At 36.0% G+C, this 14,985-nt stretch overlaps 1 protein-coding gene across 3 annotated transcripts in view; it reads left to right on the top strand.

Moving 5' to 3' along the window:
• The window catches only part of MED15 (mediator complex subunit 15), a 215,706-nt gene that overhangs the window by 187,303 nt on the left and 13,418 nt on the right, over positions 1-14,985 (top strand). For all 3 annotated transcript variants that reach the window (XM_081771469.1, XM_081771470.1, XM_081771471.1), the window contains one exon: positions 13,769-13,933. In XM_081771469.1, the coding sequence (XP_081627595.1) occupies positions 13,769-13,933 (165 nt within the window). The remainder of the gene's footprint in view (positions 1-13,768; positions 13,934-14,985) is intronic.

Genomic DNA, 14,985 nt, shown 5'->3' with positions numbered 1-14,985 from the left:
CCATATTAATTTGGCAATAACTTGCGAATAAACTAACCTCAGTGTTGTACAGAGAAACACTAAGAACTTCGTAGCATTCGAGTGTAAGGAATTTCTCCTCCTATTAAGAAAACCTTGAAATTCATCTTTGTGAATCAAAGTTATACATTTGGCAACTGCGCTTTCATTGTTTAAAGTAAGTTTTGTTGTGTAGTTTTGAGATAAGATGTCTTCGAAATTGCGACCAAATCAAATCATGGGAACTCCGATCGATTGTCACAGTCTTGAGTGACAAAATTCTTTTGCATTGAGATCATATTCGAATATGCTGCAAATTCCGGTGAGAGAGAAACTGATAATCTTCCACCTCCACACACCTTACCCCCTTTCCGAAGAAGTCTTTGATCCGCACCTGATTAAGATGGTAGATAATTTTCTCTAATGTCTGTTATTATTTAGCATGGTTTGGTAATAATGAAATTCCAGTATTTCTGCCACATTTTGAAAACTTTATTTAAAAGAAATGTACTCAATGTTTCATTGGAGGCGATAGGGAAGCGATTAAAGTTTAATGTGGGGTACCTGACAATTGAAGGTTCCTTGCAACCAGTGAAATTCAGAAAAAAAAAAAAAAAAACTGGCTTGCGTATTAAAAAAAAAAATCAGGTTAACTCATACAGCCATTACGTTATTATAAGGTTAATGCTACTTCGGAAACTGATTAGAGTGAATATGTATTTGAATAACAGAATGACTTGCAAAAGTTCTTCAAAGTATTAGGTTTGAGAAAAACGAAGTTTGTCTTCCACTGTTATCTCATTGCTCAAAGATACCGGTGATGAAATAATTGACCGGAAATCACGCGGCCGCTTCTTACATCAATTCATGAAGAAGATAAGTGCCAATATTAGGTACCTAAGATCAGTATTTAAAAAAAGAAAAGAAAAGAAAAAGTAAAAAACCGCAGCCTCTCGCAACCACACGTAGCACATTTTAATACTTAGACTTGAAATAGAAATACACGTGTAATTGGTTAAAGACGATTACTGATTGCCTTTGTCTATGAATTTCATAGCAATACAGGGCTTTCGAGATAAAGGAGGGGGAGGCCCGGAATTTATCAAACAAGACCGTACATCTGATATGTTTGACCTATAGACAACTTGTGCTTATGGGCTAAGCTCAGTCCTCTGAAGTCAGTCTACAAATAATCATGTATTACAGATACAAAGATAAAACTAGACTCCCAAGTGTCAAAATTATATTGTGTATGAAAACAGTTAGTAGAATTAAATCTTTGTCTCCTGAAAGCTAGAGTTGGAGAGAAATTCAAAGGAATTTATGTGCTGAAGCAATGATACTTACGCTTGCACTACCCATACGCTGATGTTTTACCAATACTTCTATTACAAATTTACCAAAGGGCTAGATTTCTATAATAGTGAAAATGAAGAATTGTAAAATTAATTTTTGGACTCTCACTGGGAATCGAATATAGAACCACGTACGGCAAAGGAACATGGGCTAGCGAATTGGGGTTACATGCGTAGGATCCACACTGCGTACGGTCCAAACTGCGTACGACCGAAACTGAAACCGGCGTAGGATCCAAAACAGGTATGGTCATATGATCAAACAGAAACAAAAAAATTATAATCACAAAATATTAAGTAATATTTTTTTGAAGTAATATTGGGAAAAACCGGCGTAGGACCAAAACTGCGTAGGATCCAAACTGCATAGAAACGAAACTGACAAATAAAATAGTGACAAATATAATTAAACAATCATACAGGGGAGTATTCAGGAAGTTTTTCTTGGGGGACTATGACTTATTCAAGAGGGCCGGAAAAGCTAACCGAAAGTCTTGTCTCAACAGGGGCGTCCTTAAGGGGGAGCCTCCCCCCAAAGTCACCAACTTCTGATCAAGTTGGCAAATGCCTTGTTCAGAAGATTGTCGTTACATTCAATTGGCATACTTAGCTTAACATTTTCTTAGTTACCTACTTGCTGTGAATTGTCACTTCTTTTGTAGACTTTGCAGGTGGCACAGTTGAAGGTTCATGTAATTACTGCAGGTTTTTGTTAGGTGGGGCTTCATCCCAAATTTATTAATTTCTGACCAAGTTGGAAAATTAAAATGCGTTGTTGTTATTATTTACTTGAAAGTGCCATTACTTTCAATTGACTTACTTGGCAGCTCGCACAGTTGAATGTTATGGTAAGTAATTAGTCTAGTTTTAAGTAGGTGGGAATTTGTCGCCAGATACAAAATTTCCTCATCCTACGGCCTCGCACCTCATAAACCTAAAAGCATACCAAACTTCCTAGTTTTTATTCCGATTTCAATTACGGTACGTGAAATATGAGATTTTATACATCAAAAAAGTTATTTAAATTACACATTTTTTTCTTTAAAGCTGCTAAAAATGGAATATATTCACTTTTGGAAATTTTCTATATAGTTCCAGGAGACTACAAACTTTGCCAAATTTAATCATTGTAGTCCTACTGGAAGTGCCTAATCATTTTTGGGTGTAGAAAATGTTCCATAAATACCTTGGGATGCTTTACATTGAAATAACATGAAATGATTTTCAGTTCCCCATAAAACACAACTAAAGTTTTAAACTGTTATTTTATTTATTTATTTATTTATTTATTTATTTATTTATCTATTTATTTATTTATTTATTGTAATTTTTATAGACAACCCTATCCAGACCTTACAATACCAAATTTTAATTGCTTTTTAAATTCCAATTTGCAGTTCCTGTGGCGTAGTCGCTAACAGTGCCGGGTTCGATTCCCAGTAGGACTACTAGGTCGAAAAGGTGTACAGCTTTTTCAGGCCAGCCATCCCGAATGAGGTTTTTCCTGGTTTTTCCTCATTCACGCCAGGCAAATGCCAGGATGGTACCTCACATATAGGTCCCATGCCGCTTCCTTCCCGTCTTCATTTCTTTCTTCCCTTCCCCGGATTCTGTGCTCGCCGAGAGACGTCATTCCTCAAACATGACGAGCTTAAGGCTGTTGATGCCGCTAACGCCATAAAATTGTATAAATATATAATATATAAAACTATATGAACTGACAGAAAATAACGCATACTTCTGGTTAACGTGGAAACTTCAAATTTGGCATGTTTGTTCATTTCCGGAAATGACCGACCGAAAAAAGTGCCAAAAGTGAACATTTTTAGTTCTTAGGAGGTCTAATGGGAAGGAGAAAATTTTCTCCATGTTATTCTTATGGGTGTTTTTTGGATATAAAATCTTATGCTTTAGGTACCTAAAATTGGAATTAAAACTTAAAAGTCGGTATCCTTGTACGTTTCCGATAGCATCATAGGTGTAAATCACCAAAAATAAAACATTCCAAATTTAGTGAGATTTTATGAGCAACTGAAAAATTGTAGCATTCCGGGAGTAACACACAGGAAAATTCCGAAAAGTGAATATTTTGTGTTTTTAGGAATCTAATGGGACGGGGAAAATATTTCCCATGTTATTCTTAAGGGAAATGTTTTGGCCACCAAATTATTGGACACTTCGAGAAAGTGAATATTTTTAATTTTTAGGAGGTCTAATCGGGAGGAGAAATTTTTTTCCCATGTTATTCTTATGGGAGATTTTTTCGACCTAAAATTTTATGTTTTAGGTACCTAGAATTGGAATTAAAACTTAAAAGTTGGTGTCCTTGTACGTTTCTGATAGCATCATCCAAGTAAATCAACAAAAATAAAAGAAAATCCAACTTTATTTAGGTTTTATGGGCAACTGAAAAAACATTCCCATCATATTTAAATGGGACATGATTTGGCCCCCAAAATTATTGGGCACTTCAGGTAGGGTCCCAATGGTCAGCTTTGGCATGATTGTAGCAGTCTGGGACTAACCCGCAGGAAAATTCCGAAAAGTGAATATTTTCAGTATTTAGGGAGTCTAATGGGGAGGAGAAAAAACTCCATATTATTTAAATGGACGTTTCCTTGAGACAAAATATCGCGATTGAAATGGGAATAGGAATTTAAAATTCGGTATGGTTGTAGACTCATGAGGTGCGAGGTCGTAGACCGAGCTAAAATAGATTCCCCCCCCCCCTCCTTGTGCTCCTTTGTTTCCAGGTCCGTTCGGCTGAACTTGAGCTTCGCTGAAACGATAGTGTCACTAATCGTTTCAGCTACCCCAAACACTATTAATTCGATGTTGTGTGTGTGTGTGTATGTTTGTTTGTTTGTTTGTTTGAATGTGCTTGTCAAAGGAAACCTTAGGATAAACTAGTAGTAAATTGAAGAGATTTCTCGGAAAACTCGATTTCCGCACCCCAAAATGCAAACATTTTTAAAGAATAAGTATGACGTTGGCGAACACGGCTTGTCTAGGAACTGTTTAGTGACATATTTTGGTTTGAAATATAGTACATGAAAGGCAATTGGTGTTTATTCCGAGGAAAAAAATTACCAAATTCAAAGTACCAAATTACTTGGTCGAAAACCTTTGGGGGTCCGTCCCCCCTGGGCCCCTGCATGAACTTCACAAGATTGGGAAGATATATTCTTATTTATATTGTTTTTGATTATGTATCTATGACTATCTGTCATTTACTTATATCTACAAGTCTTACTTTTCTTCTGCTTATATTGTATCATGGCATTAAAATAGTAATTCTTTGCCACTTGTATGTTACATAAAGGAAACGATTATAACACAAAAAATGAACTGATGGAATGAATGGATAATGAAAAAAATGGTAATGCAACAATTCCTCTTAGTTCACCAAATAAAATACATAAGATAGAGACCTGCACGAGCCGAATTTTTCGGCCCGAGCCCAATCCAGCCCGAACGTACCTAAGCCCGGCCCAGCCCGGGCCCGAAAAATTTTGGAGATTTTCGGCCCGAGCCCGGCCCGGCTCGATAAGTTTTTCGAAATTCTTGGCCCAAGCCCGGCCCGGGCCCGATAAATATTAAAAGTTTTTGGCCCGACCCCGGCCCGATAATTTTTTTAAAAAAATTAGCTCGAGCCCGAATCTTTCTCAAAATTTAGTACTAAATTTGACCTAACCCTCAGAAACATTTTCTAAACTCTGGTTCACAATCTGACACTTGCCTCCCGAATGGTACCATTGCCTCCTAGAACTTTGCCTGTCATCGAGAGAACAAAAACTCCATTCCCTGTAACAAAATTCTAACTTAATTGATTTTTAGCATAAAGTGAAGATGGCAATATTGTTTAGCGACAGGCAAAACATTTCCACCCCTTCTTTTTATATTTTGAGTTCAGTGAAAGTCAAGATCAGAGCTCAATTTACCGCATAATGCCTGCAATCCTCTATAGTGAAAGTGGAGCCGCTAAGCAACACAAACTGTAAATAGCTATTGCATTGTTTGTAACATTTTTCACGGACACACTTCTCCAACGTTTGGCTTTATTCCAATTATCGTTTAACGAAAGTCAATAATTATTAAAGAATTGCAATTGATCGGCCCCGGCCCGGCCCAAAGAAATAACAGTGTCGGCCCGGCCCAAAGAAATAACAAGAGTCGGCCCGCCCAAGCCCGGCCCGTGCAGGTCTCTAACATAAGATTGGTGTGAATTTACTCTTTACTCTTACTACACTAAGAATAACACCATACATAACTTATATGTTACAAACAAAAAATTACAATATACTGTTTTCTTCCTTCTCTTCTACGATTAGTGCCGACTTTGAAAACATTCATCGCCCCTATTTATACACAACCAGTATCCGTAACAACAACTGTACAATGTTCTTCGAAAGGATTTGATACCAGATTAGTTAACAAGCATTACCTCCGTACAAAACATAACAAATAAACATGAACAATAATACAATTGAAAGATAAACGTGTTAAAAAAAAAAAAAATAAGTATGAAATTATTACGCAAATTAGAACATGTGAGCTTTAAAGAACGCTGGACTTCATCCCTAAAATATAAATCACTCTGTACAACGTGTTGGATATTTACAATCCATAATATTATGGAGCACTCCTTTATACTATTAGGTTCATATAACTCAAGTTGCGCAGCGCATGAAGATATTGAAAAGGATAAAGTAATGTCACAAAAATTGTATATGACGTTATTCCCATGGAAGGGGTGGAATATATACAGGGTGGACCATTTTTCTTGAAACGCACTTCTAACTTGTAAACTAATGAATAGAGAATGCTGAAATTTTGCACCATGCAAATATCGGCAGGGGGACATTTTCCCATGTACTCGTCCATACCACCAAATTAACAGTGTTGCCAACCCAACACAAAGTAATTTCTTTTCAAACGGCACTACGTCAGGATATTACAAATTTTAAATTTATATTTAAAACAAAAACAAACAAACAAACAAACAATACCACACTTGTTGTTCCGTGTTGCAAACTAAAGAAGCTACAGCATCACAAACATTCAAAAATATCCAAATGTTATAGGCATCTATAATAGTAATAACTCAAGTGAGACGGACGGGACAATATGCATCCAGCGTACGTTAGTGCAGCATATTACTATCATGATATGACGTATTTCGAATAAATACAAACAAAGCTACAAGGATTTGAAAATTTGACTTTTTAAAAAGGTTTTATTTCGAAAAAGTATTCAGATAAGTATCACATCTAATTACATAGATTAGTTACAAAAGACGTAATGATCATAATGCCGTTTACTGGAATTCGATATTTTAAACTTTCGGAGATATAATAGTTATTGTTAAAGTTGGAAATATTAAAATAACGTAGTTGCAAGAAATTTTGAAAATGACTATTGAATTTCTATCTTTCTTTGACGTCTCAGCAGCAGTTTCTGATAGGTGTAATAACAACAAGTTCTCGCATTTACAAGATTTTCAGCTGAGTTGACAACTTTAACAATAATAAAAAAATTCTTAAAACGGCTTAAAATATCAAATTGCAGTAAACAACATTATGATCTTTACGTGTTTTGCAGCTAATCTGTATAATTAGATGTGATACTTACCTGAGGACTTTTTGAAATAAAGTTTTTTAAAGTCAAATTTTCAAATCCTTGTAGCTTTGTTCGTATTTATTCGAAATACGTCATACCATGACAGTATATAGTGTACTAACGTACGTTGGATATATATTGTCCCGTCCGTCTCACTTGAGTTATTACTCTTGTAGAGGCCTATAAAATTTTTATATTTGTGAATGTTTGTGATGCTGTAGCTTCCTTAGTTTGTAACGCAGAACAATAAGTGTGATATTGTTTGTTTTTGTTTTAAATGTAGACTTAAAATTTGTAATAACCTGACGTACTGCCGTTTGAAAAATATAATTTTGTGTTGGGTTGGCAACATTGTTAATTTGGTGGTATCGAGGAGTACGTGAGAAAATGTCCCCCTGCCGAAATTTGCATGGTGCAAAATTTCATCGTTTTCTATTCATTAGTTAACAAGTTACAAGTGCATTTCAAGACAAATGGTCTACCCGATATATATAATATGGAAAAGTGGGGTGAAACTGGGTACCGTGTTTTCTGCTGCACGAGTGCTGCTCTCTAGAGGGGAACGGCAAAACCATATTCAACCAGTGAAGAAGGAACGGACATTTCGCCCCGGTGCTACTAGCATCAGCGTCTTGTATTGTGTTTACCGTAGTTTTTCTTTCAACGGTCGACGGGATTGCAATGATTGTTATAGTGACAGAATAGGTAATTATTACTCCTTGTTGCACATTTCATGCGGACTTACGTAGCAGTAATGAACTGTGCCATAAAATTGTATTAGTTTAGCGATGCCATGTTTTTCATACTCGATACATGTAGGTGAAACCCGGTGGTGAATATTTATATATACGAATATTTATATTGTGAAAAACCCTAATGATAATAAGAATAATTAACAAAAAAAATACAATAAAAATATGTATTTTGCGCGCATTGCTTTTACAAAGTACACAATTTGTCAAAAAAATAGAAAAAAAGAGTCGTGGCAGAGTATATAGTTTCTCTTCTCTGTTGAAAGAAGGACATACGAAAACTGCTGCGGTGCGGATGAAGAAGACGATGCCTTTATGTGTGACTTCTGTTAATAAGCCTTATGATCAATCATGTATAATACAAGAGTAGGCTATTTAAAAAAAAAAAAAAAAATTCATTTCCCATATGATTATCATGTACATCTTGTTTTACCCCACCATTAGGGTACTTCCGGGTGGTTTTTTTATTTTATTTTATTTATTATTATTATTATTATTATTATTATTTGTGAAGAACACATATAAAACAATTGGCAGAATATATCACATTTTTGTAGTCTCCACGAATTATAAGTGAAGAGTAATTGTACTGATTTTCATTATATTTTGCTACCAATCTTGACTTTGGCAAGACATCAAATCTTACTTATCCGGTTCCCCACTTTCCTCTACATAAAAATGAGTTTAATCACCTTTTTCATTCATATATTACAATATACGTCGCATTTACTTCATATACTCCATCATGTTATTTGCGTCTCTCTCTCTCTCTCTCTATCATTTTACTATCACTTTATTTATTTATGCCATACATTTGTTGTAATTTTCAAAAGCGTAGACATTTTTCTTAACGAAACAAACATATATATTAAAATGGTTCTTATGGGTTCCTTGCACTGTCAAAAATACAAATAAAAAATATGAACTAAAAATATTACACTTAGAAAAAAGTAAACCAAATGTGTTTTGCATACTTAAGATTAAATTAAAAAGAATGTTTCAGGATTACTAGCCGAAATTACATATTTGGTAGATTGTAAAACGTCTTTCCATTACACAACAATTAAAATGGACTTTGCTTTTTGAAGCAGCATATAATAAACTTATGTAAATAATTCGTAAACACTTTGCATATTCAGAGACGATAGTTGACAATCATTAACTCTGGAGAAGACATAACAAATAAACATGGTCAAAAATGCAATTGAACGATAAACGTGTTGAAAAAAAAAAAATAAGTATGAAATTATTACGCAAGTTAGAACATGTTAACTTCAAAGAACCCTGGACCGCAGTTCTAGAACATGAATCACCCTGTACGACGTGTTGGCAATTTACATGAGTTCAAAAGCACGCTGTAGGTACTGCGCAATAGTATTCAACCCATTAAAATTGTTTTTATTACAAACACAGTAAAACAACTAAAACTCTAGTGAGTTGTTTTCGTACTCGAACAATAAACCAATTTAAATTTTATGTTAGAGTAAGTTCAATTTTGATATTTTAATAATCATAGAGTATAAGTAACTATTTACATCCATATTATAAGCATCCAACGCAGGTGGATTCATAAAGAATCGAAGAGAAGGCACACTTTGGTAAGTGAACTTCAGGGCCATTTTATGCGAGGTGGTAGTGCACATTTAAAGAGTTAATATTACAAACTGGGAGAGCGCAATGGGCAAAAATGACGGAGAAAAACCGTCTTAAAGTTTACTACTTGACGCATATATCGTACGACGCACAAACTTATCAAGTGACGGCGTGGCAGAGTGAGAAGAATCAGCGACTCAAGTGCAAAGGGTCCCGGGTTCGATTCTCGTTCGAATCAAACTTTTTTTCTTGTTTTTTGCTTCAACCAATAAAGTAGGCATTTGTAACTATAAGTAAAATATTTATTCACCATATGTTTATAATGAATAAAACAATAGAAATTTTCAATCACTTCTAAATTCTTTTGATGTTCCATGTTAACTAGGAACAAAATTTAATCCCTTCCGTAAATATTATTGTTACTGCAGTCGTTCTGTAAAAATGTTCTTGAAGCTTCGTGTCTACATCTGTTGACAGTGTGAGAATTACAAGGGGAATGAGGGAGAAATCTGCTTTGGTTATAGCAACATCCAGTATTAGCAAAGGGAATTTGCCCCCTCAACTCCTTTGTAAATCGTACACTGTCAACAGATGTAAACACAAAGCGTCAAGAACATTTATTACACAACGACTGTCGTCAAAGGGCGCCGATCATGGGGGCCCGCCCCCCCAAGCTCATGTGGGTCCCATGTATTTTTATGAATATGTATTTTTTATTGATACATGTATTGTTGTATGTATTTTTTTATGAATGTCCCCCCCTAAATTTACAGAGAAATCGGCGCCGTTGACTGTCGTAATCATAATACAACTCGTGATATCAGTATATTTACGGAATAAATTAAATTTTCTTGCTAGTTAACATGGAACATTGAAAGATTTTAGAAGTGATTTTAAAATTTCTATTGTTTTATTCATTATAAACATATAATGAATTAATATTTTATTTATAGTTACAAGTGGTATTTTTTATTAGTTAAAGCAAAAAACAAAACAAGGATTGACTCAAACGGGAATCGAACCCGGGACCCTTTGCATATGAGTTGCACACTTTACTCACTCTGCCATGCCGTCACTTGATAAATTTGCGCGTCGAACAGTATATGTGGCGAGTAGAAAACATTTGAAGACGGTTTTTCTCCCTTATTTTTGCTCACTGCGCTCTCCCAGTTTGTAATATTAACTCTTTAAATATGCACTACCTCCTCGCAAAAAATGGCCCCGAAGTTCACTTACAAAAGTCTGCCTTCTCCTTGTTAGTTATATATTGCAGATATCCATCAAGCGTCGCATCTGATGCACTTAAACAGGTTTTTCTCAGGTTCCGCAAATGGCGATGTCGCAAATGAATGGAATTTAAATGAAATTTAAATATACTTTTTGGAAACATAAAATCTCATGTTTTAGGTACCGTACTTGAAATCAGAATAAAAACTTGGAAGTTCGGTATGTTTGTAGATTTATGAGGTGCGAAATCGTAGGCTGAGCAAATTTTGGATTTGGCGACGAAGCCCCACCTAGCTAAAACTAGTATAATTACATAAACCTTCAACTGTGCCAACTGCCAAGCCCGTAAAAGAAGTGATAATTCACCGCAACTGGGTAACTAAAAAAATGCTAAGCGAAGAAAGTCAATTGAACGTAACGACAGTCTTCTAAGTAATAACTGCCAACTAGGCATTTTAATTTGCCAACTTGTTCAGAAGTTGGTAAATCTGGGACCAAGCCCCACCTAGGCAAAAACTTAGACTAATTATTTAAATTTTCAATTGTGCCAATTGCCAAGTCGTAAAAGAATTGTCACAACAACTAGGTAACTTAGAAAATGCCAACTCGATCAGATGTCTATGACTTTGGGAGGAGAGGTTCTCCCTTTTTGCCCTTAGCGACGCCCCTGGTCGTATGCAGTGTGGATCCTACACAGTTTGGATCGTACGTAGTTTGGATCCTACACAGTTTTGACCCTACGCAGTTTCGGTCGTGCGGAGTCCATGAATATAACCCTAATTGGTAGCTGCACAGGCTAAACAAATTAAAGAGATAATTAAAAAAATATTTTTTTGAGCGCATGATTAAAACCAATTATTTCAGGGGAATGGCGTAGGACCAAAACTGCGTAGGATCCAAACTGCATAAGATCCAAAAAGGTTTTGAGCTGATTTTTTTGTTCGTACGCAGTTGGGATCCTACGCCGCATTCCCGCCAATTGACCAACGGAGAGGACTTCCACAGTTCTCGAATGGAAACATATTGGAATTCTTCCCCGTCCAAAACTCGAGAAAATAATTTATTGTCAACCGATAAACATACAATTAAAACAAACACAAGTAACGTGAGACTTAACCTTAACTTGACTTAAACTTACAGTTACAAGGTATTGCGCAAGTCTCTAAGCTATAAATCCTACATTAATCTTCTTGTCATTGACATCATCATTCTTGCGTGTTACGGGTTGCTCCTGTTTTATAATGAAATCAAATAAAACGTAATCAATTTTTTATACAATCTGCTTAATACACGGTAGAAACTCACTGAATTGTCAATTGTGCTATGTTGTTAAACCGCTAATTTTCATGTTTATACCATTATACACAATACATCTGCATTCAATAACAATTATATAACTTCGGCGTTCTCTATTAAGCGCAAACATATTAGACTACTATAACATTTAAAGTACAACTTTTAAAAACCCTTGGATACACTACAGAGTGACACTGTCTGCTCCCCTGTCCCTCCGAGCTTGTCTTGAAACCTATGTAAACACAACAGCAGCGCCCACCGCCAAAAATCGCACTAATATCCTGGTCAGGTAATAGTAGATGAAAATAGGAGGTTTTAGTCATCAGTCATTTTGTACTATTGTTTTATTTTCATAAGCGAAACCTCATAGGAAATAATATATAACTGTTTTTATTATTATTATTATTATTATTATTATTATTATTATTTATTATTATTATTTATTATTATTATTATTAGTTTTAAATGTTATGTTATTTGAAGTTACTGATGTACCTAGTTACTTCATGAATACTGTCAGAGGTTTGGTAATGAAACACAGACATAGTATTGACGATATATTAATATCCATTTGCAAAATGATACATAAAAGTGTGGAGCATGAAGAGCACCAATCAGTTTGCAAAATGTCCATCTTGAGCATGGATGCATTCCCGAAGTCTAGTGGGCCACTCGTGAATGGAATTGCGAACAACCTCGATGGGGAAATGGCTGGCTATCTTTACGAGAGCATGCTTCAGGGTGTCCAGATTAGGGTGTGTCTCTTCTTGCAGACCATTGATTGAAACACTGACTACAGTTTGTAGTCGAGCGGGTGTTTAGAGCTGCTAGAGGACGGTCTGATGTGGAGATAATCTGAGACGTTGACTTGTAGCCAGTTCTGCTCAACTGTGAACAGGTTCTCTTCGGAAAAGAGAATTGTCCTGTGATCATTTCCTGAGCAGACGTTTGGTTTTCACCACGCTCTGCTGGCGTAATTCAGGAGGTGATCTGTACGTTGTTTGTAGGCTCTGAGTCTCAGGTCGTGATTGAGCACTTGTGACATAATTGGTCTTGAAGAGCACGGTGGCTCAGGGATAGAGCACTTACCTCTGGTGCATAGGGTCTCTTGGTCGATCCCCGGCCAATTAAGTTTGTGATGGACAGCATTGTCTCTGTGGGTTTCCTGGGGGGTACCCTCGTTTTCACCAGTATTCTCATTCCACCAATTCTTCCATCTCATTCATTTACATTAATCATCCGTCTCTCTTAGCCGAAATGACATAATCGTGGGACATTAAACTGAAAGATTTAATTTCGTTGGTCTCGAAATGGATATATCTCGGAACATCACTGATTGAATCCTGAAGGAATTTCGACGTATTCTTGCAGCTAAGGCTTTAACTGCCTGTAGTGTCCTCACTGAGTGCGGTTTGCCATTACGCTGCCGGTTGTTGACTGATTTGCAGGAGTTTCAGGAAGGCGAAAATCCATGCCCACCTTGCGCAGAGCTACGACTGCAACACGATTATCGTAATCGCCACATTCCATCGTTGCATATTCCCACCGCTACACGTCTTATCGTTGAATAAACGGTGTCAAAATTTGAGACAGTATTTATGAAAAACTAAGTAATGTGCTTGGTTTAATTTCTGGATATTTGTCTTTCTGTTCTACTATTGAGAACAATTTCAAAACAATGAAAATATTATAAAAATGACAGGGTAATATGTCAAAAAATATTAGTCAATTGACAGGTTACATAATTATACACTGGAGGGAACTAAAACGTTTAACAAAGAAATTATAAGGCTTCAGTCTTCAAATAAAATATTTTAATAATCTGTTATATTCGCCTGTGAATGGATATGATACCTGTAATATTTCTGGTGGATACTTCGACTACTAAATATGAAGTATTTTAAGACATTCACTTATTTTTCTTTTTAGGCATGGCTCCTTCTCCAAGTAGTTCTTTGAACACGCCAAGCCAAGGAGGACCAACTCCCAGTCCCTGTAACACCCAAGAAGAACAAGCCTATCTGGATAAAGTGAGACAACTTAGAAAATACATTGAACCTCTCCGAAGAATGATTGCTAAAATGGGCAACGATGGTAAGCAACTACTCACTCATGGTTCTCGCAAGAGGTGTTAAGTTAATATTAAATGTTCCATTAGTAAATTTTACATAATAAAATCAAAGTTTTATTCCTTAATTTTTTCACGTTTTCTTGATATCTAGGGTAATTTCATTCAAAATATAAATTACAACTTACTCATAATTTCGAAATCAGAATATTGCGTAGAAAATGTCAACAACAGAAGCTATAATTGTGTGCGTAATATGAAACCACTTCATAGTGATAAAATACGATTATTTTGTAACCATTTCAATTCGAGGTCTCTATTTGGGTGAACATTTATTTGTAACCAACTCGTGTAATCTGGTCGCTGTTCGTTGTTCGTGGTCCTACCAATAAGTATTCTCCTGAGACTGGAACTTACCTGAACAGGACGATGAAGGACCTCTCCAAGAAGGGTTACAAATTGTTTCCAAATCGCTCGTCGGTCTCAATGATGAGATGAGCATTAGGCGCCGAGAGGTTCGGGTGTCTCGTTTCGAAAACCTCACGGACGATCAGACGGTCATCCAGACCACAACGCACACAAACAACGAAAACACCCTAGATTAAATAACACTATGCTTATTTATTAGAATACTAATATATTAAAAAAAAAAAAAATAACGAAGAGGAAGGAACACAACACAACACAGAATATGTGTAATGATTTTCATCACTGAAATCACACTTTGCCTTTTTGATGCAATGTAGCCCTTTATATATATATGAGATTATAATTCAGATTTCACTGCAAATGCTTCTCTCACACCATTGACGCACTTGGGGGATTAGCACTGGGGAAAAGTTGTCGGGACAATTCCACGAGGAATCCAGTTGCTGCGCCAAACAATCCTGAAGCGTAAAGATGAGTTTTCAGCAAATTAAAAAAAAAAAAGTAGAATGCTGATGTTGGAGGACGGTATATAACTGACATGTACGCACAAGGTCTGCGGACCTGGGACTTCACTAGTTGGGGGCTAGCCGTAAGAAAACATCCTTCGCCGGCTAATAGCTTATGCCCCTTAACACAAAATCATACTTGA

Source organism: Thermobia domestica, chromosome 9 (genome assembly GCF_964235325.1).
Source record: "Thermobia domestica chromosome 9, izTheDome1.hap1.1, whole genome shotgun sequence".
Lineage (NCBI taxonomy): Eukaryota > Metazoa > Arthropoda > Insecta > Zygentoma > Lepismatidae > Thermobia > Thermobia domestica.
This window is presented reverse-complemented; position numbering and strand designations above follow the sequence as displayed.